The sequence below is a fragment of the Thamnophis sirtalis genome, unplaced genomic scaffold (assembly GCF_051295495.1).
Source record: "Thamnophis sirtalis isolate CommonGarterSnake01/CBP01778 unplaced genomic scaffold, rThaSir2_p1.2 scaffold_7, whole genome shotgun sequence".
NCBI classification, from domain to species: Eukaryota; Metazoa; Chordata; class Lepidosauria; order Squamata; family Natricidae; genus Thamnophis; species Thamnophis sirtalis.
Window position 1 is genome coordinate 84,725,298 of NW_028261387.1, and position 22,288 is coordinate 84,747,585.

Sequence of the window (22,288 nt, forward strand, 5' to 3'; positions counted from 1 at the left end):
ATCCTTAAAGTCCTGGGCTACAGTTTCATACATATTGAAGAGCTTGCTTTCCTTTTCCATAATTCATTTTAATTGGGAGAACTTTTGTGCAGACAAGATCCCTGTAGATTACTCTTCACTGAAACTGAAATCAAAGTTGACCAAATCATAATGAGCTGCTATCTCAATACGAAGTCACAGTATTTCCAGAATATGTACAATATATACAATCATTCAGAAATTCTTCAGAGGGACATGTGCATTAGTGCAGGCAAAATTCAGGCTATGAGATGGGGTGTATGAGGTGCAATCTAGAATATATTTTCATTTTCCTGTTCTACTCTAATTTTTGGTTTCAAGAAAGCTGAAGACAACAAACAAAGGAGGAAAATTCCCTCATTGAAGGAGGGGAGGGAGGAATCCAGGAGAACCAGTGATTGACAAGTCGACTCTCCAATCAGAATAATTTGCAATTGCACAATCCCCGACCATTCCATTCAGTGAAAAGAGATGATACTTGGATAAGAAAAGCCTTCAGTTTTTTGTTCCACCTCATTATAACATCCTTTGTGCCAAAAAAAAAATGTTGCTGAGTCTTCTGTCATCTCTTCTATAGGTGAAACAAGCAGAGATCCCTTGACCATTTCTCATCCAACTTAAATTTGAGACTCATCATCTCAGTAGTTATCCTATGAACTTGCTAGTTGTTTTAAAATTGTAGTGCCCAGAACTAAACCCAGGCCTCTAAAAAGAGTTTGATAAGGGCAGAATAGATTTTTTCCAACATTATTAATTTGCTAGCTGGATACCCGTGCTTCGTGACAAAACTATGTGATTGGGCAATGCAGGAGAAATCCGGTTCAATCCATTGGCTCAGTGGTGGTCATTGACTGAAACTCATAAGGGGATATCACTCCTACTATCTTGAGTCTGGAAGCACTTCCATAGGTGGACAGCATAGACATTTTGGTGAGGTACCGGCATTTAGTACTGTAAGGAGCCCCAGAGCACTCCTGAGTGGAGTGGAACGTCTGCCAGTTTGAACTGAGGTAGTGGAATGTGAGGCAACTGGCAGTTGGAACAGAGTTCTTTTCATGTGGGGAGGGTGAGTTGAACTCCTTAGCATCAGAGCGTGTTAACTATTGTATAAGAAATATTAATCATCTGATAGTCATTTCCATTAATCCTTTCTTAGAGATTATCTAGAAGCCAAGAGGAACATACTTGCCAAATTTCAAGTTTGTAGACTTTACGATTCTGAGATTTTGTTTTGAGTGAGCGGTATTTGCCTTTGACTATATAAGTTTACGTGCTTCAGCGGCCTCTGAATACCATACCAAATTAGTCTTTTTTAGCACCTGCTTCATAATTCTGGCTCATGCCTAACATGAAATTGATAGGTCCACCCAGATCCATCGGAACACTTACAGGCATTCAGAAAAACCATCACCATTTTACTTGTTCCCCCTCTCCTCTTTTTCACAATCATTCGTCACCATCCTCACAGTGCAGCTTGATACATTCTCTCCTGAAATAAATTACAGGTATCATATTTTCCGGCGTATAAGGTGACGGTATATAAGACGACTCCCTACTTTTCCTGTTAAAATATAGGGTTTGGGCTATACTCGCCATATAAGACTACCCCACTTCCAAGTTTTATTTCCAACCATATCAAAATTCATTGGAGTTTCATCTATATTTCCGATACTACTTAAGGCATAGCCATGTTTATTGTGCTGTTGTATTACGTATTGATGGGAACTATTTACTTTGTCATCGAGATCTGTATGTACTGTATGTACAGATACTGGTGCTGTACTGTATGTACCGATACTGCTTCAGTTGCCTTTCAGGCAGTGCAGTGCAGTAATACTGTCAGGTCAGGTATTGTCATTCCAGTATACAGCGCCCAGCCAATCATGGCAAGCAATGTATTTTCTATTAATGAATGCAAGGCCTGTTCGGATTGGCAAAGGGTGTGATATCATCAGCCCAACTTCTTGACTCCAAGACAGTCTGAGCAGGCTGGCTTATAGCGGTACATGCTATGTGGAAACTGCTGGCTCAGCGCTGCCGGCATGGAAAATGCAGCTCAGTATGGCAGTACGGCAACGGCAGCGGTAATTAATGGCATTCAGACCGGCTTGGAACTGGTAAGTTCCAGTTCGCCATATATCCGGCATACAAGACGATTCCTGATTTTTGGAATGGTTTTTACAAGCTAAAAGTCACCTTTTACACCGGAAAATACGATATCTAATTTAAAAAATAAATAAATTAGAATGTGGCTCAACTGCTCTTTCCCAAACTATGCTTTCTATAAAATTTGTTCTGCTCAATTCACATGAATGCATTTAGCTTTCAAAAATCTCGCCCCCACCCCCCAATGCTCGATTGGAGATTAGGCGTTTACTATTTTCTGAATTTTGTCCAGGCTTTGGTCACCTAACAATGTATGACCATACATACAGCAGTATTTCCAAATCTCAGGGGGGTCTCCAAAAGGGCTCATTTCAACTCCCTGAGTTTTACAACATGCTATTATGGTTAATACTATCAGTATTAAGTCTATACAACAGAAAATTCCACATTTGAGAAAGTTGCTCTAGAACAGGGGTGTCAAACTCTATTTCATTGAGGGCCACATCAGGGTTGTGTTTTACTTCGGGGGGCCTGGGTGGGCATGGCCAGCTCAACATCAATCGTGTCAGGAGTGCCTGTGATGGCCCGATACGAACGAAAATGGGCTCCCAAACTCCATTTTTGGCTGTGATTGCTTCCTGCAATCCTCTGCCAGCAAAAGCAGAGCCCAGGAGGGCTGTCTGCGGCCCTCATGAGCTCCGTTTTTTGGCTGTAACAGCCTCCTGCAGCCCACAGCCCTCTCAAGCTGTTTTTGCTGGTAGAGGCACTGCGGATTGGTCCTTTGCTGTTTTCAAGACTAGCTCCGTGGGCCAGATATAAGCACCCCTGCTCTAGAATGATCTGATTTGGATTTAATGTTTAGGTTGGCCACCCTATACATGCCTAGAAACTTGTAATTTCTCTAGTGTTGCAGTCACATTTTTTATTCCACTGTGAGGAATTGAAAAAGTAGACTTAACTGCTAATTGAAGCAATCTAACCCCATAATATAAAAATAATATATTTATGGCACACATTATTGCACAAAGGGGATCTCTCTGTGTAGTTATTTTTCAAGCTCCAATCTGCTTTGACCACATCAATCACCTTTAGCAGAATGAAGATGTAAGGAAAGACCTGGATTTAGAGCAACCTAGAACTAAGGAGAAATTTCCTGACAATGAGAACAATTAGTGGAACAACTTGCCTCCAGAACTTGCAAATGCCCTCATCACTGGAGGTTTATAAGAAGAGATTGGACAACCATTTGTCTGAAATTGTATAGGGTCTCCTGCTTGAGCAGGGAGTGGGAATAGAAGACCTCCAAGGTCTCTTTCAATTCTATTATTCTATTGGTCTCCCACCTGCTGTGTCAGGGATGCACACATGAACTCTATGTATAAAGCATCAGAAGCTGGAGGTGAGGCTTTTGGTGGATGTGTGCATTGCCATGTAGATTGTGGTATGACTAAGAGATGTGCACAACAGATTTTTCATTAGTCCCTTAAATAAGAAAAGAAAATGCCTCCAAGCTCATCTTCTATCCCTTCAAGTTTTTCTAACAAATTGAGTTGGTTTCAATCAAAATTCAGGAGGACCACCTAGTGGGAATTAAAATTACTGCAGAGTTTTCAAAGTAAATTGCATTCAACTCAGCTCCACTGGTTGAAATCCCAGAAAGCCTAACTGCAGGTTTGCCGTTAGGGTGTAAAATGATTAAAGAATTTTGAGTTGAATGAGCATCTTCCTTTAAAAATATGATTCATCCATTAAGGTTAAGCGTTCAATAAAAAATACTGCTCATTGTTGGGAAAAAAAGAGGAAGTGTTTAATGTTTTAGTTCCTTAATTTGGAAATTCAGAATACCTTAGTTCTCATTGTTGCCATAAACCTTAGCTCTCAATTTTGTCCCTCCAATTACATTGTCAGAAAAAATGTTTATCTTGATTTATTTTTTGAATCATCCCTAAATGTAAAGGTTCCCCTCGCACATGTGCTAGTTGTTCTCAACTCTAGGGGGCAGTGCTCATCTCTGTTTCAAAGCCAAAGAGCCAGCACTGTCCGAAGACATCTCCGTGGTCATGTGGCCGGCATGACTAAATGCCAAAGGTGCACAGAACGCTGTTACGTTCCCATCAAAGGTGGTTCCTATTTTTCTACTTGCATTTTTACATGCTTCCGAACTGCTAGGTTGGAAAAAGCTGGGACAAGTAACAGGAGCTAACTCCGTCACACAGCACTAGGGATTCGAACCACCAAACTGCCGACCTTTCTGATCGACAAGCTCAGTGTCTTAGCCACTGAGCCACCACATCCTGCATTTTCTATACCATGGTTCTGTATTGATTATATTATCCCATCCCTATTAAATCCCTCGTCTCTATTATAAATTACATAGAAACAATTCTGCAGCAGTTTTCTAGATTTGAGGAAATAAAACCACAACAGCAGAGAGGCAGGTTTAATATCTGTGTCGGTTTCAATTGTTAATGCAATAGTTATGGGACCACCTGATTTAGCATGCAAAAAACAGAGAAGAATAACCTCAGGGTTACCTAGTTTAGGTATTAAAATGTCTGCAAGGAAACAACCAACCTCAGCACCAAGGACTCCTTGCAAAATATTGCATTGATATCTTCTAAACGGCAGCAGACTTCTCTAGTTTGCAAACAGATTCTCAACCTAGTAGGAACCATCCATTTTTTTTGCTACAGGATTCTTTTATTATATCTTTGAGTGTACAAGAATGGAGCCTCCCCCCCCCCCCAATACCCCTATTTCTATCTACATAAATACGGTTGGGTTCAAACTTAGTTGCACTTGGAATCAATAAAGCAGAAATGGCTTACTTTTCACACTGATTTCAATGGAAGATAATTGCAAGTAAGATAGGCTGGACCCAATGCAGAGTACCTTTGGTGGAGTATGGGAACGTGATCCAGAAAACCACAATCTGACAAGACGAAAAATGGATAGCTCCAGAGAATATTGAACACATTGAACACTGATAATAGCTATTCCATAAAGGGCAACAGTCAGAATACAGAATCAACAATAATCCGATAGGCCTAGCATGATTCAAGGATTGAAGCCTTGAGGGGGCTGCTACCTGGAAAAAAAATCCCTAATATGGTAATTTTGTCTTGGTAAATCAGCAAGAGGAACTTGATATCCTAAAAGTTTACTTGTTTATTCACTTTTCATATTTTAACCCTAATATATTTATTTATGACATTTATTTGCCGGCCATCTCACGGTTCAGGTAACTCTGAGGGGCTATAAAAAAGTAAAATTAGAAATAAGTCCCAGAAGACAGTGTCATCAAAAGGAACAAAAAACAACCCTCTTCTTCCACCGACAGATGTAGGAAGTAGACAAAAGGCCTCTCAGTTACCCCAACACAAGGCCTGGGGAATAGCTTTGTTTTTCATTCTCCTTCAAAACTTGTCCAGGTAAGCAACATGCAAATTCCTAGGGCAGGGATGGCTAACCTTTTCGTCACTGCATGCCGAAAGCGCCCCCCCCCCCGCGTAATGCAATGAGCATGCGCCCCCCCCTGCTCCAGCCTTCAAGTATGTGCACATGAGCCACCCGCTCCCTGTTCCCACCGCACATGTGCAGCAGAGACCCAAAAACCAGTTGGCCGGTGGGAGTCGTGCATGCATACGTGGTGGAGCTGAGCAATGGCTTGCCTGCCACCTGTGGCACGCGTGCCATAGGTTTGCCATCACAATGCTAAGGCTTAAAGGTGACAAGCGGCAGCTTGAATTGCACCTGGAAGGCAACCGATAAATTAATGCATTGCATAGAACATGGGTGTTACGTTGGTATGAGCTATAACTTCCAAGTGTTTTTTTAAAGAGAACCCTCAGGTAGAGTACATTTCACTAGTGTCCATCCATGAGATGACCAATACCTACATGACTGCATGAAGAGAAGGGTACAACATGGACTTACTTATATGAAGGTTTTCCTAATCACAGCTTCTACCAACCAGCTGTTCAAGCAGGAACTGTGTGCAAGAGAGACCACCCACATCATGCACCAGGCTTGAACAGGGCAGTGGAGGATGTCCAGAATGATGAGGTTCACACACACACACCACCACTCAACCTTGCCAGGGTTTTCTTTGAGCTTGTTTCCCCCATCCAATCTCTGCACTCATTGACTTGCAGTCAGCTCAGGAAGGTACCATGATCAAAGTATTGAAAAGAAATGAAGAACATCCAGGATGCTTGCACTTTGGCTATCCAGACATTGCCACAGGCCATCCACAAGAATAATCAGTGCCAACTCCACACTATGCCCCAGCCTAAAAACCCCATACCTCAAACCAATGGCTTGTATAGATAGAAGCTCCTCCATTATAATTATATAAATGTAATTCAGCAATATCTGGAAAGTATAATAAGCTGTATTTATAAAAGAAAAGTGGCAAATTGGGTCATTATTTCACCTCCCTATTTTACCTATTTGCCCCTAGGCTTAAAAATTGTCTATATTTTCAGTGTTTATCCAAAGAAAAATCTATTAGACCTTTGGTTACACTGTTAATATACAATTCAAATGGGAATTATATTGTAAGCAAATCATTAATTTTAAGACTCCTGGCAGATATTGTATTTTCTCACTGAAATCTGATTTAGTAGTTTTTTTAAGGGGGAAGAGTGGAAGAACATGTGCTTCAATGAACTCAATATATTTCATGGTTATACTTATAACCATGAAAATGTGACCTTCTATGAAAATACAATATGTAGAAAATTTATGTCTGCAAAATTACATTAGTATTTGCATTAGAAGGAAGCATTTAAGCCATCATTTCACTACCTGCTCAGAGTGGTACATTAAATGTACCCCGAAATATAGATTTCTTTATATAAAGTTATATAACGTTCTGCCTCAAATGACAGAGGAAAATTACCACCAATTTTTCTTCATCAATCTTTTGTTAAAAAAATAATTTAATCTTCTAAAATACAATTTTCTATCATTTTAAAAATACACTTACAATATAGCTGAAGAATAGAGTTACAATTTTAGACCCCCAATTTCAGTTAAACTATTATGGCAGTGAACTTGGAAAAACCTTCATAAAACCTTTAAATTTATTTTTTTAATCTCTTAATATTTATAATTATTATATACTTAGTATACTGCTATTTTTAATGGTAAAATTATGAAAATATTCAATGTATCTGATGAACCTGCATATTGAATTTAGATTTACTCTGTTAAAGAAATTTAGTAAAATCAGTAAGTCAACACACAACAAATGTATTTATTATATGATAAGTTTTATCCAGTAATTTCTCAAGGACAATAGTCCCGAGAAAAACAGATCAAATTATCTCCTTCCTATTAGTTATTTCTGAGATTTTAAAAGACCAACCTCAGAAACTACAAAAGAAGACATGGTGTGGCTGGACACTGTGCAGGATAAAAAGGAACATTAAAACATCTGAAGGATTTAATGGACATTGGTCCCACATTATGTCCAAACATAATGGCAAAAAATAGTTTACTTTATAAGTTACTGATCAGGAAACTGAATTTCTCAGAATACACAAAATTGCATTTTAGATTGCCTTTGTAAATTAGATCCAAGTCATCTAAAGTTATTTATGACTAAGTTCTATGAATGTGAGTTGTAGTTAAGTGGCCATTGTCTATTTGGAATATCTCCAATATTGCTTTTATAGCGGCATTTAAAAAAAACATTAACAAAATCCTTATCTTGAATAAGATACAATAACAATTGATTTTTTTTTCATGAAAATTGTTTCCTCTTTATAATTATGTCTAACCAATAATGTCCCAGAGGTAAATTTACTGTTCACATTAAAATGCAGTATAAATATATACACTTTCATTTTTTCGCATTTACATTCTAAATTATGTTACAACTTTCTATCTTCTGCCATAAAGAGTGATCGCAATCCTTTGCGAACATTAAGCAATTCTTCTTCATGCTGTGATAAAAAATAAACATAATTTATTTTTAAAAATAATTTCCCAAAACCTGTTTAACGTTTAGATAATGAATACATAATTGAATGTTTATGTAATGAAAAGATAACAATATTTACCATTTCCTTAAGAAATTTATCTTGAATCCCATTAATATCTTCTTTGAAAAAATGTACCTAAAATGCATCCAAAATAATTATTTACTTTGAAGCAAACTTGAATCTATAATTGATAGCAAGAGTAAGTCAATGGCTTTACAATGTTTCCAACATACAATGCTCCTAACACACAGTCATTTCAGAATTCTGTGTTTGTATAACACAACTTCTAGGCTGGAACTTATCACTACTCTATAGTAGAGTTTCAAGAATCATAAGAACTTTTTTAAAGGTTCACAGTTAGCCCTCTTCTTTCATTTCCTTTTTAGTTCCCAAATCCAAATTTTCTATGTTTCCAAAACTTCAAACAGAAGCCTTTGAGGGAGATGGGTGGTTCAGAAATGTGATTTTAAAAAAACCCCAAACAAATAAAAGTGGTAATATGCCTTGTAAGCAATCCCTGTTTTTCAATAATTGTTCTGATTTTGCTTGTAAGATTAAACTAGTAATTATCTTATCCACTGCTTGTGGGAAAAACTGAGAACAGTTATAGACACATAAATCATACACCCATAAAAATTCCTCCAGGGCGGACATTTTACTACAATTCTGTATTGGGGGTGATTCAGAGAGTTGAAAAGATTGTAGCAGAACCATTTACTGATAGTCAAAGCTGATTCAAAGAAACTATGGGAACTGCAGAGAGAAACAGCACTTAGCACACACTGTGATTGGGAAATTATGCTCACAGATGCCAACAATATGCTTGCTGAATCATATTCCACCTGTGGGACTACCCAAACACTATATATAATTAAGCACAAAGAGGTGAGTACCACTAGTTATGTGGCAGAAAAACAGAAAAGGTTTCACTTTTTATGCTCCAGAATATTGAAGTAAGGAAGGGAGGGAGGGAGAAGCTGCATTGACTCATTGTTTCACAAGGAAAGTTTAATATTTATACTAGGTTTGCAACGTAAACACTAATAATTGGTACAAGCAGTAGAACATTCACACCATATTATCTTTTTTGGGTAGTAGCTATTTCAGTTTGCAGATTTTTTTATATATATTGAAAGTAGGTGTTAGAAACAGTGTGTTTGGAAGAGATGCGTATTTTAAATGTACTTTTGACCAGCATACAAAATCTTGCTTATTCAAGTTAATTTCCTCCTTGTTTTATCAATGAAACCCTAAGTACTTTATTTTGTGCTAGCTAATAATAACAACTTTCCTGCTCTGATCCCAATTAGATCATTATTTTCCTCTTTTGCCTTAACCCAGTCTGTCAAAGTCCCGGGCCACGGGCTGGATGCATCATATGCTGGCCATGCTCATGCCCATACCCATTTAGTGAAGGGGGGAAAAGTCCTGATACGCCATGCGATACCACCAGGACCACATGAGTTTAATACCCCTGGCTTAACCAGTTGTCTGCTAGATATTTTATAAAATAGATAATATATAACCTTCCCTTGCTGATGCCTTAAATATGTACCTGATTTATTCTGAAGGCAGGAAGAGGGGGGGGGGGGAAGAGAAAGGCTATTCAACTTTCTCCCCAAAATCAGCCCATTGTGGGTAGATTTGCTACTCCCTATGCCTACAAGAACTGATTGGGAAAATAACTTTGCTATGTAAATATACAGAGGTGATTACTAAATTTTTGTTGATTTTGTTCATTCTGATTTCTGAACTGAATGGAACTGAATTGAATTGCGATCACCTCAGCCAGCCGCAAGGAGAAATACATACCTGAGATAGAAATATATTTTCCTCTTGATCAGCAGTATGGTAAATGCTCTTCTCAAATGAAGTTCTAAGATTCTGAAGTCTAAGAAGGCATAGATCAAACCAATATTTGAGTTATTTGCTTTGACATAGAGAAAAATATTCATCATTAAAAATACTTGTTTCCATTTAATTATAGTTAAACTTATAGTCACAAGAATGCAGCCCTCTGGATGAAGGCCAGCTGCTTTAGCAACCTGTTGTTACTGTGAGTGAAATAAATGCTGAGAGGAATGGGAACATATCAGCAAAATAGAAACCTGGAAGGAATATGTGTTAATCAAATTGACATATAGAGGTCTTAAGGTATCATAATAAACTTTATCAACATTTACATGGCAACCAACTGACATGTTTTTTTCTAAGACTTTCTTGAAGATAATAACTTTTCTTTCTTGAAGATAATAACAGTAGAAAGTGGAGAGTAACTTGAGGATTGTATGGATGCTTCATCACTTATTACTTATACATCATTTTCTCTCAAAATTATTTGGAGGAGAATATAAACATTTGAAGATAATACCTAAGCACTATGGATTATATTATCCAAATAGCAGTTGTTAACAGTTGTCATTGCACTTTATGGCAGCAAATTCCATACATGATTTGCTTTGGTTTAATTATATTGTGAATCAATGTCAACAAGTGAGCTGAAATTCTAGGATTATGAAAAGAAAAAAATTCTTAAATAAAAAAGATAGTTACTGGGACTACATGGCTGGCTTATGCCATAATTTATCAATTTTGATTTTCAGACATTATTATTACATTTTAAGCCTCCTAAGGAATGTAAATTAATGGCTTTTAAAAGTATAATTATAACTATAATTACACTGATAACAGAATGTCTTTGTTGTACTATAATACAAAGGAAATATACTAACCTCTGCTGCTCATTCTTGTTGTAAGTGCTAAACTTTTCCAAATGCTTCTTTGAAAAAATCTAAAAATAGCCAATGTGAAATACAAATTTGAATTTCATTAGTCTTTGATCATAAACCAAAAGATAACTTTACTGCAAGCTGTAACTTTTACCAACTGTGAAGATTTCATGCTCTATTTTAATCACTTGCTTACAAGAATTTCTGTTTAGGCCCATAAATTTTCAGATAGGATAATGAAGTCAACATGGACTGCCATTTTTATTGATCAGCTTGGACTTGTAAAAATGTGCAGTGAAGTAAGAGATATAGTGAATCATGATCATATTCAACCTCAAAGCATGATGTCATTCTTTTTTAAAAAACCTGATTCCAGTCTTGGAAATTTTAATCCAGATATGCATACTGAGGCTTTTGATTTTCACCAAATAAAAAATGGGCCAGTGTTGATAGCATTGATGTTTTCTTTAAAAAAAGAAAAGAAAATAGTACTAGCAGTTACAAGTTAGTGCTGCTGCTGAAAAGCATTTTGTTTATTTAGAAGAGGGTCAGTTCCAAGCAGTGGTTTGGTGAAACAAAAGTACGGAGCAATTTACTACTGCTGGAATGGTTTAGTACAATTAGTTGCAAAATTTTGTTTGATAGTCTGTGACATCAAAGCTAGCCTTAGAAGATGGCTAGTATGTTTTCTTTCTTTTTTTTTGTACCAATTCAAAGAATATATTTGCCTTTAATATTTTTAAAAGACAATGAAAATATAATGTTCAAGTAATTTAATATTTTTGTAAAGGAAAATAACATACTGAAAAATCTTTTTCTATATTTCTCAATATTTGTGAATCTCTTTCAAAACTTTCAAGCTCTTTCAGGAGGCAGGAATGAAGATTTTCCAGCTGTTTGGATCTAGAAAAATATAAGCAAAAGTTAAATATACAACGTATATAATAACAACATGAAACTCTGGGAATTCATTCTATACAAACCTGTGCTTATTTAATTCTCTTCCCATTGTGTTCATATGCTGGTGAGTTGTTTTCAGTGACTGTTTTGCAAAACAGTCAATTTTATTTGATCGGCTCTAAAAATACAAAAGCTACATGATTATTCCTCTCAAATTGAACTGGATTGAAATAAAAAAAATGTTTTTTACAATTATGAAATCAGATCATGTCCATGTTACCTAAAAGTCACAACTCATCAATCAGCTGGAAATATTTTTTTCAGGATATACCATATATTTGTCTGAAATGGGTTTCCTGCCTAAGCAGGGGGCTGGACTTGAAGACCTCCAAGGTGCCTTCCAACTCTATTATTTCTATTTTATTCTATTCTATTCTATTTGTGTGTTTGTGTGTTTGTAGATTTTCACGGGTGTAATCTTTCCCGTGTAAGATTGAGATTGTCTCGGCAATGTTTCGGTAAGGTCTCATTCGCCATCCTCAGGCTGGTGTTTTCGGCTTAAAGTGTGATTGGAGCTGCCGTCTTTCTATAAATCTTGGTGGGGGTGTGTGGAGTGCTGGCTTTGTTTCAATAAGTGGATTGATTGGTTGTGTGGTTGTATGATTGGTAGATAGTTGCTGATTGTTGCTTGCTGTGTGTTCATTGTTGTTTTGTGTTGTAACGGCCTGGGTGGTGGGTGGGGCTTGAATACAACAAGAGCAGCATATGCATATGTGTGTGTGTGTGTGTGTGTGTGTGTGTGTGTGTGTGTGTGTGTGTAGGGAGGGAGGGAGAATTTATACATGGCAGTAATCATTTAAAAGAGTATAGAAAAACAAACCAGAAAACTGGGTTTTTAAATATATTTTTGCTATAGAAAAGTCTGTGAGCAAAAATAATAAATCCAAGTATCCGTAATGTTCTGAATAAACATAGAAATATGACCTTACAATGAGATTATAAAGAATAACTTTTATAAAAGAGGAGAATGCTTGTTACACAGACACATATGCATGCACAAACATACATGCTCATCATTACCCACATAATTTGAGGCAAAGACATTATACACTAAACATATACCTTCAAGAAAGATATATTCACCTGTACTTTCCTAGCAAATTCTTTATGAAGCGTCTGACAAATAATCTCTACATTTGAACAATCTGTATCCCAGCTTTCCCCATCAAAAAGAGATGTCTCATTGACAGAAAAAGTAGATAAGCTTTCAGACACTGAAAAAGAATATTTTAAGATTTAGATGTTGTTTACTCAACTGAATTATCCTTTTAGTACTAATGTGCCCTACAAGTCTTAACACATCTTCAAAGAATATTAATAATCAATGTCTTAAGCAATTTTCTCATAAGAGTTGGGAGGAAATGGACAGAAAAGCAGGTCGTCATTGCCTCTTTGGACCATTTTAGCAGTTTATCAGAGGGCTTTATTCTCTGGACAGAAAAATAATTACAGCTTCGTATAAAAAGAGTAAATAGTAATATATAGAAGTCATACTATTTTTGAACTGCAGGTTGACAAAAATAAATTCATGTTATTCATTACTGATTATTCCCTTATTCAAAGTAACTTCCTGCTATTATTTTTATTTTGAGACAACAGATAAGAAAATAAAATTTTCTATTAAACGGAAAAAATCATCCACCAAAGAACCCTCAAGTAGTCTGAAGATTGTTGACTCTTACAAATCTAAAATGAAATCAGAAGAGCTTGTAGTCTGGTAGCATGGTCTTCTCAAATTGAAAAGTAACAGTAAGTGACATAAATTAACAGTTTTATAATATGCCTTATGTCTTCTGTCATTTCTTCAATGATTTCTACAGCTCAATTTAAGCATCAGCTCACCTCTATAACTGCTATCATCTGCTTTGAATAACTTTCTAGGGAGAAGCTTTATTTTCCTTTCCTCCCTCATTTCTTCTTCATCTGAATAATTTTCTGTATCTTCCTGATACAGTCGTTTGAAAGTAGGATGTATTGTAGGTCCTTTAATAAAATTATATTTAAACACATTATAAACAACAGTAGCAGTGCTGTTATGCACAGTTCAGACATCCTGAAGAGGATGTCTCCAAATAATGTGCAAACCTGCCAGGAAAACTGCAACTGAATTTTTTCTTATCTTCTTAAGATAAGATAGAGCCAAGGTGGCGCAGTGGTTAAATGCAGCACTGCAGGCTACTGCTAGATCAGCAGGTCAGCGGTTCAAATCTCACTGGCTCAGGGTTGACTCAGCCTTCCATCCTTCCAAGGTGGGTAAAATGAGGACCCAGATTGTTGGGGGCAATATGCTGACTCTCTGTAAACCGCTTAGAGAGGCCTGAAAGGCCTATGAAGCGGTATATAAGTCTACTGCTTAAGTAACAAAAAATCCACTAGTAATTATAAGTGGCAATACAAAAAGAGGTATTTGGGAAGGGAGGTGAATGGGCCATATTTTGACAAGAAAGAGTGTTCATGGATAATGCTGTGATTAGCAATAACGAGTTAAAGAAAATTGGGGTGGGGAGAACTTCTATTTTATTCATTTATTTACTAATCAGATTTATACAATGTCCAATTCTCTTTCTAAATTACTCTGGCCAGTTTACAATTTTAGTAAGAGAGTCTTTATTTTAAAATAACTAGCCTGCACATGGCTCAAACTGTAGATATTTTCATTCTCTGTATATTAAATTGTGGAATATCTGTATTTATAATGATTTATGAAATCATACCAGATTCATGTACATTGGTAAGATATTTTTCCTGCTGTAATTCTTCTCTACTTCTGCAGGGTGTGGTTGATTGAGATGGAGGTAAAGAAGCCTAAAAAGAAAGATATATTAATTAACCTAAACATTTGTAAGAGGATCAGTTTGTAAATTGATCTAATACAAATTCAAGCCTTTCTTTTAAAATAATATTAATAAAGGCATATAAAAAGTATTATCAAAAAGAACAGGACTAATTTAATATTAATTTTCTGGAGTGCTGTTAACAAAGATATACAGTTCAACTAAAGTTTAAACAATGTATTATTAATAATAGAAACATGGATATGTTATTTCCAATATATTTTTAAAGAAATCTGCTATGAAATTCTAGCTTATGTATAACCAGGGCTTACATTACTGAGTTATGGTCTGTGATTCCAGAAAAGATATAAGAAATGTAAAGATGATAAACCTACTGAAGATGGTATAAAATTATTAAATCACAAATATCAGGTATATACAGTACCTCCATCTCAGAGGTGATATTCAGCAGGTTCTGACCAATTCTGGAGAACCAGTGGTGGAAATTTTGAATAGTTCGGAGAACCGGTAAATACCACCTCTGTGGCCCCTGCCCCCATCTATTCTCTGCCTCCCAACGGCTTGGGAGGAATTGGGATTTTGCAGTAACCTTCCCCTGCAGTGGGGAGGGAATGGAGATTTTACCATATCCTTCCCCAGCCACGCCCACCAAGCCACACCCGCAGAACCTGTAGTAACATTTTTTGAATCCCACCACTGCTCCATCTATAGTAATCAGTTCAGTGATTACTGAAGGAGACTTCAGGAAAAACCCCAAATACCTCTAGGATTCTCTAGGAAAAATGTAACCTTGCTTAAAATTGAATAATATCTCCAACTCCAGAGGTGGGTTCCTACCCGTTCGTCCGAATTGGTAGTGGTATGCTGGCCTGGGTCGCAGAACTGGCAGCAATCCAGCCTGGCCACGGCCCTGAACCGGGTTCCTGGTCGTCACCATTGGCATCTTTTTTTTGGTTCTGCGCATGCGCATAACAATTTCCATTGAACTGTGCATGTGTGAAGCACACACACAAGCGAACTGACAGTAACACTGGCTGAAATCCAGCCCTGTCCAACACCCAGATCATTCCAGGGTTTAAGCATCCACCTGTTTGCCTTCAACCATCCAATAGTTCTCTCTAGATATCAATTAAATTTCAAAATTTATCTGGGATATGGTGAAGGAAAACAAATACAGCAGTTCATCATGTACTTACTAATATCACTGCAGCCCAAACCTACAAATCTGAAAGGTTAAAAACTATGAAATTTTGAAATACAGAGAGGAAGCATTCTGCAGAGCCAAAAGGCAGCTCTAGCAATTACCGTATCTAATTCTTATTCCATTCTTTGTTTTATCAAACAATTCTGTTCTTTCTGAACTCATTGCTTCTCGCTTATTGCTATACTGATGAAGTTGGCATATCTGAAGCATGTCTTTTGCAAAAACATTTGTAGCAAAAAGAACCCATTATACAATCTTGATTGTTATTCCTGAACAAATGTTCTGATTCCCAGCATGCAGTGCTTGATTAATTGTGCCTGTCCTACACTGCTGAAAATATCTTGATCATTGGATATGGACACATGTATATTTTCACACAAGTATGAATATGGACATAGAAATTTGGTAAAATTTCCTGAAACTTCATTCTATAAAGTACAGAAATCAAGGGAATGAGCACTGTTAAATGGATATCTGAGACATGGCATTAGTACTATTACCCTGTACATCAAAGTGAGGTTCAAAGAATATCCATACCTTGAAAAAAAACTCATCTGAAAGAGACTTTTTCTCCTTCATAATTTAGATTCTTCTTATATAAATCAGTATATGTCTATAAGATTTTATTCTAAACTGGGTTCTTAATAATTTTACATTTGTAAAAATATGCTTTTACATTTCAAAGATAAAGAAGAAATCATTCTTTTTATGTAAAATGAAGCAATATATAAAAGACAGGTAGGATGCTTTTTTTTTAATAAAAGAGCAATTCTGGATTGGCTTATTCCATTTGTTAGAAAGGTAATAAACTATTAAATAGAAACACATTTAAACTGAACTTAAGTTAGTAATAACAGCAGAATTATATTAGATAAAACCAATTTTCAAAAAAAGTCAAGATTATCTTGACAATATTATACCTCTCTTCCACTGTTCATGATATTTTCAGATATATCATCCATTTCTGTATGAAGTGATTTATTTAAAAGGTCCCCTGTAATGCTCACTACTTCATCAGCATCACAGATTTTGTCCTCAGCGATTTCTGAATTTTTATAATTCATAAATGTTTTTTTTCTATTGAAGGGGCTAATGTTGGACTACAATAAAAACATAGTTAGTAGTAGTGAGTACACAACCATACAAATTTTAAAAAAAATTCTCCAATTTAAGAAACAACAGAAATGTTTAAGGTTGCAATCCTACCCATTATTTTCAGCGTATACAGTCTTATTGAAAGATTACAGTGCAAACCTGAAATTCTAAATACATTGATTCTGCAATTAAACTTATGATTATTTTGTAAGAACCTCTTACAAATATGAACTCCCAATATGATTAATTGCACATTGCAATCCCAATATTCTTAATAATTAAACTAAATATCACCATCCAAATTATCTGTGAAGAATAGAAGCAGAAATGAAAATGTAGGCTCTTCTATATTGCATCTAAATTCATTTAAACTTTAGCAAAGATAAAAAGTAATCTCTGTGCCTTTATTCTCAATTCCAAGGGAAATTCAGATGACTTTTGTACTCTCTTCTTTTAAAAATTAGTTGAAAACATTCACATTTATTTGACATTTGTAGAATAACAGCTGTTCCAGGATTAGAGTGGGGTATACCTCTCATTATTTGAAAAAAGTTTTTATCTAAAATAAACTTTTAATAATTCTATTTATTCTTTATAAACATTGTTCAGTTTATTGAGTGGGTTTTTATATAATGGTATTTTGTTATTCTTCTCTTTATTTATGTGGTTTATATACCACCTCAATTTGACCAAATTCTAGGAGGACTCCTCTGGGTCATTCTGGGTTTATAAGTGCAGAAAATTGGAAGTTTTAAATTAATATACAATATTGAAAAGCAAACTCATGGAGTGAAAAATACATTTTAAAATAGTTTGTAAATATTTACCAAAGAAAGTGGACTTATCACAGGTGAGAGATCTTCAGTTTCAAATACCAGTTTTCTTTCCTTTTCAGGAAGATCCTTCAATAGTTCACTCTCTGAATTTATTTTTTCCATAGTAAAATCTGCTTTAATATTCTCTAAGGATTTCTCCTTTTCAGGTGTTAATTCTTCAAGATAGGATGATAAGGATGACCTTCTCACTGATATGTTCTCTTCAGTAGATTCTTCTGTAGGTTTCTCATAACCTCAATAAATTCCATAAACAGATTTCAAAACATTGGCTATATGTTGTTGCAACATTAAATCACCCTTAACAATATGAGAGCCTCAGATGTGTATTCTCCTCTCTGGCACAGCCCAGATCAGAAGCTTCTGCTTTAGATGTGTCATTAACACCCCCCGCCTTTTTTTTTTGGTTAAAAATAGCTGATTTCATGAACTGAAGGTTGAAACAGATAATTAAACCAGAAGAATGATTGGATCCATTTCTGACCCAATGCCTTTTTAAAAATTTAAGATGTATAACAATCCAGCTTTAAAAATCATACCAAGTTACATAAATCATATCAAATTACAACTAATCTAAAACAGAAGTGAAACTGCAAATTTCTGTTGGAAAGGAAACAAACAGACAGACATAAACACAAATTGCTGTATTCCCTGAAATGCTAAACTATGAGCAATTCAAATGAGAAAACAACGTATGAAAAATAAAACTATAAAGTTGCCTTGTATTGTACAGTACATTAGTCCCTGAAGCTCAGTACTCTGAAAACAAAAAGCTTTCCTACTTCTCAATACATTTTTCATGAGAAATGCTGTGCTGCTGAGCATTAGTCCTCTACAATAATGTTACAATGCCCAATACATTACAGTATTTTTAGGAACTAATTCCCTAATTTTTTTGCTATGGGCTATGATATATCTGATAAAATACAATAAAACTCCCTTTTTACAACTCTGTAATCCCTTAATTCGGGGTAGAGTTGAGGTGACTGGATGGAGCTGAGCATTTACTGCCCGGATGCCCTTCCTGGTGCCTATGCAGAGTTCACAGGTTTTCTTATGCCTGCACTTGGTAATCACATTTTTTTAAAAAAAGAAAACAGTATGATTTGCATTTAAAAAAGGACACTATTTTAGTTTATAGCTTTGGGTCAGGCCTGTTAAATATTAATATACAGTATGTACAGATAATATAAGTAGTAGTTATCTATAGCTTTGTGGTTAATTGTATATCTGATTGCATGAGCCGGCTCTTCCCTGTAGCTACAAACATTGCCAACTAGAGTGATAAAGGATATTTATAGCTAATCGTAAGTCAAGACATCTGAACATAGTGCTGTAAAAATATTATAGCAAAATTGCTGGAGCTTATTGAGCTGACCTGATATACTTTATAGTTGTCAAAAAATTGTTAACTGGTGAAAAATCTCAAGTACAGAAATTTAAGTTAAGATTATCCTACTATAGTTAAACATAACAACAAAACATAAATCTTACATCTCATTGTCTCAGAGAAAGGTGGACTCCCAGATAAAGGAGACGATGGTAATTCCATTCGTTTTTTTATCATGTCATCTTTTGCTTTAGTAGATCTTTTGGGCTGATTTATCAATTTTCCTCCGACTGTCTCACTGGCAATTGTATGTTGTTGTATCTTGGATTGATTAATAGCTCTAGATTTTGCTGTGATTTTATGTTCTGGCTAGAGATACAAAAATCTATCAGACACAGTTTCACTGCATACTAATTAAACTGCATTTTAGAAAGAAGCAAAATAGTACTTTATAAGTTATTTTTAAAAAAATCTAGTTTCTCTTAAACAAAATGGAAGCTCAAAGTAGAAATATGAGACATTAGTCTACTGTGCTAAAATAATCCATTTTCCATCCATTTTTTCTTTGGCTTACTTTCCTCCTTAGGTGCTTACAAGTCTTGTGTTTTCATTAGTTTTTTAAGTACTAAAATTACTCATAGGCATTTGTAGGCCTATCTTACCCAGTAAGATACTTTTTTCTTCAAATCATTACTTGTGATTTGTCTCTCTGGTGTGCACCTGTGCGCCAGCCAGCTGGTCTTCATAGGTGCCGGAGCACCAGAAAACAGCCTGAAAACGGCCAAAAAAATTGCCAAAAATTGGTCAAAACACAGGCATGCGCGTGTTGGCCAACGGGGTTTGGGTTTCTAGTGCTCCGGTGTGCACAAAGACCAGCTGGCTGGCACGCATGCAGGAAACCCAAAGACCAGATAGCCAAAGTGCGCATGCACATCAGCCAGCTGGTCATCGGGCTTCCAGTGCTCCAGCACGCGCACTCCAATTTGGGCACTTGGTGCCGAAAAGGTTCACCATCACTGACCTAGCACTAGTTAGGACTAGCACTGATGATGTTACTGAGTTTGGGTAATGAAACATTTGCAAGAAAACAAGCAAGCTCAGAGAACACCAACGGCCCCTGACTTATGACCTGGTTGTGAAGTTCTGATAGTTGCTACCCTTTGCAGTTACATGACCACATTTTGGGTGCTCGACAACCAGCCTGCTTTTATAGCTGTTTGCAGAATCCTGTCATCTGACCACAATTGAAAACTGGTGCTTAATTGGTTTTTTTTTTTTTTTTTGCAAAAATGCCTCATAGCAAACAATGGGTTTGCTTAATGATTGTGGTGTTTGCTATAACGACTGTGAATTCACTTAATGACCATGGTGATTTGCTTAAGGACTGCTGCAAAAAAAGCAGTAAAATTGTCACATGATGACTTGCTTTATGAGCATTGTGACTTATGAGCATAAAGAGCAAATCATAGGTCAAGGACAACCTGCTCTACAGAAATCCTTGAAGTGATGGATTGTGCACTTAATTGGTGGGTTTCTTTCCCCTCATTGCAGGAATTGAAAACAGCCCACACCATCTTATGATGTCCTCCCAAGAAATCACAAAATTGCTCCTTTTAATAGTTAAGGACAGAGAATGCCCTGCATTTCCCAAGAATTATGCTGCTTAAATTGAAGTCATATAAAGATTCTGGGTCTTGATAACATTTTAAATAACATTGTAATTGAACTTATTAAAACCAGCTGAGATAATGGGTTTGTAAAACCTTATAGTATTTTAAAAACTATTTAAAAAATTTTTAAAAACTTTTTTTTCTTTGAATCACAGCGTTTACTGTTATTCCTCTTAGTTAAATACTATTCCATTCTTTTGAAAATCAAATTCTAGGTAAAACAGAAGCAAGAATGATTTCCTAAAATACAAATTCCAGGAACATATACTTTTAGTAAAGGTACAAAAAATGCAAAGCTTACATATTCATTTGAAGTGTTCTTATTCAAATATTCCGAAAATTCCTCTTCACTCTCCATCCCTGAACTTGAGAGTTCTTTGTAACATTTTTTGGCTAGGGCTGCTTTTCTGACTTTTTTTGATCTAGTCGGTAGTGTTCTTTCCCCATCACCATTATCATTCTGCTTTTTAGAAATAGATACTTTAAAAAAATACTTTGCACACTGTGTTAATATTAAAGTTAGATCTTTGTTTAATTGTTCAGCATGTCTCATAGCTATTTATAATGTAAAATTCAGTACAAAGTTTGACTTCAGAGATTGTATGTTAGCCATCCCTGTCTGATACTGTCTAATGACATAACACTGTTATTTATTATATCTCAACTAGACAAGCTGGCAGGAGGAAAATAGGAACACCTGTAGAGGATGGTGGTTCAGAAAAGGCCAAGTTAAGTACATTGGATGATCACAGCTTGTTGGAAAATTCCAATGTCTTAATTCACCACAAGAGGGGACAAACTGGTCAAAAATGGATTGTCAATTAGGTACAGGTAGTCCTCAACTTACAACAATTCATTTAGGGACTGTTCGAAGTTACAACAGCACCAAAAAAGTGAATTATGATCGTTTCCCACTTACAACTGTTGCAGCATCCCCATGGTCACATTCAGACACTTGGCAACTGACTCATATTTATGACAGTGTCCTGGGGTCTTATGATCACCTTTTGCACCCTTCTAATACACAAAGTCAATGGAAAAGCCTGATTCACTTAGCACCTGTATTACTAACATAACAACTGCAGTGATTTGCTTAACAACTGGGGCAAGAAAGATAGTAAAATGGAGCAAGATTAACAAATGTTTCACTTAACAACAGAAATTTGGGGCCCAATTGAGGTCGTAAGTCGAGGACTAACTGTATAACCTCATAAGAAATATAATCATCCCTACCAGCTTAATACAATAGGCTTCAAAATATAAATTTACCACATTAGAAAACAAAGGACAATCCATCAAGACAAGAATAGCAGAGTAGAAAGATTGAACAAAAACTCTAAGATTGACTTATTCCATTCCAATCTGCTGAGCAGATTGAACAGTCTATCTTAAAAAAACAATCTGATCATTTAACTCTTTGTGTGTGGAAAACAGTTCCAATGTTTATAAACAAGAACAATTGAAAGAGTTACCTTATTACTTCTGCTTTTTGGGGGTGGAGATATTTCCCTCATCCCTGGTGATATAGATAATTTATCTAAAAATTCAACATTGATGA

At 35.9% G+C, this 22,288-nt stretch overlaps 1 protein-coding gene across 1 annotated transcript in view; it reads right to left on the reverse strand.

The window, feature by feature from the left end:
- Positions 1-7,126: 7,126 nt before the first annotated feature.
- The window catches only part of SYCP2 (synaptonemal complex protein 2), a 42,412-nt gene continuing 27,250 nt past the window's right edge, over positions 7,127-22,288 (reverse strand). The window contains exons 25-38 of the mRNA XM_087720867.1: positions 22,203-22,267; positions 21,032-21,190; positions 19,225-19,429; positions 17,725-17,966; positions 16,723-16,902; positions 14,518-14,608; positions 13,646-13,786; positions 12,887-13,017; positions 11,827-11,921; positions 11,647-11,746; positions 10,847-10,905; positions 9,927-10,005; positions 8,193-8,249; positions 7,127-8,075 (exon numbers count right to left, since the gene is read on the reverse strand). Of these exons, the coding sequence (XP_087576993.1) occupies positions 8,004-8,075; positions 8,193-8,249; positions 9,927-10,005; positions 10,847-10,905; positions 11,647-11,746; positions 11,827-11,921; positions 12,887-13,017; positions 13,646-13,786; positions 14,518-14,608; positions 16,723-16,902; positions 17,725-17,966; positions 19,225-19,429; positions 21,032-21,190; positions 22,203-22,267 (1,676 nt within the window). The 3' untranslated portion in view covers positions 7,127-8,003. The remainder of the gene's footprint in view (positions 8,076-8,192; positions 8,250-9,926; positions 10,006-10,846; positions 10,906-11,646; positions 11,747-11,826; positions 11,922-12,886; positions 13,018-13,645; positions 13,787-14,517; positions 14,609-16,722; positions 16,903-17,724; positions 17,967-19,224; positions 19,430-21,031; positions 21,191-22,202; positions 22,268-22,288) is intronic.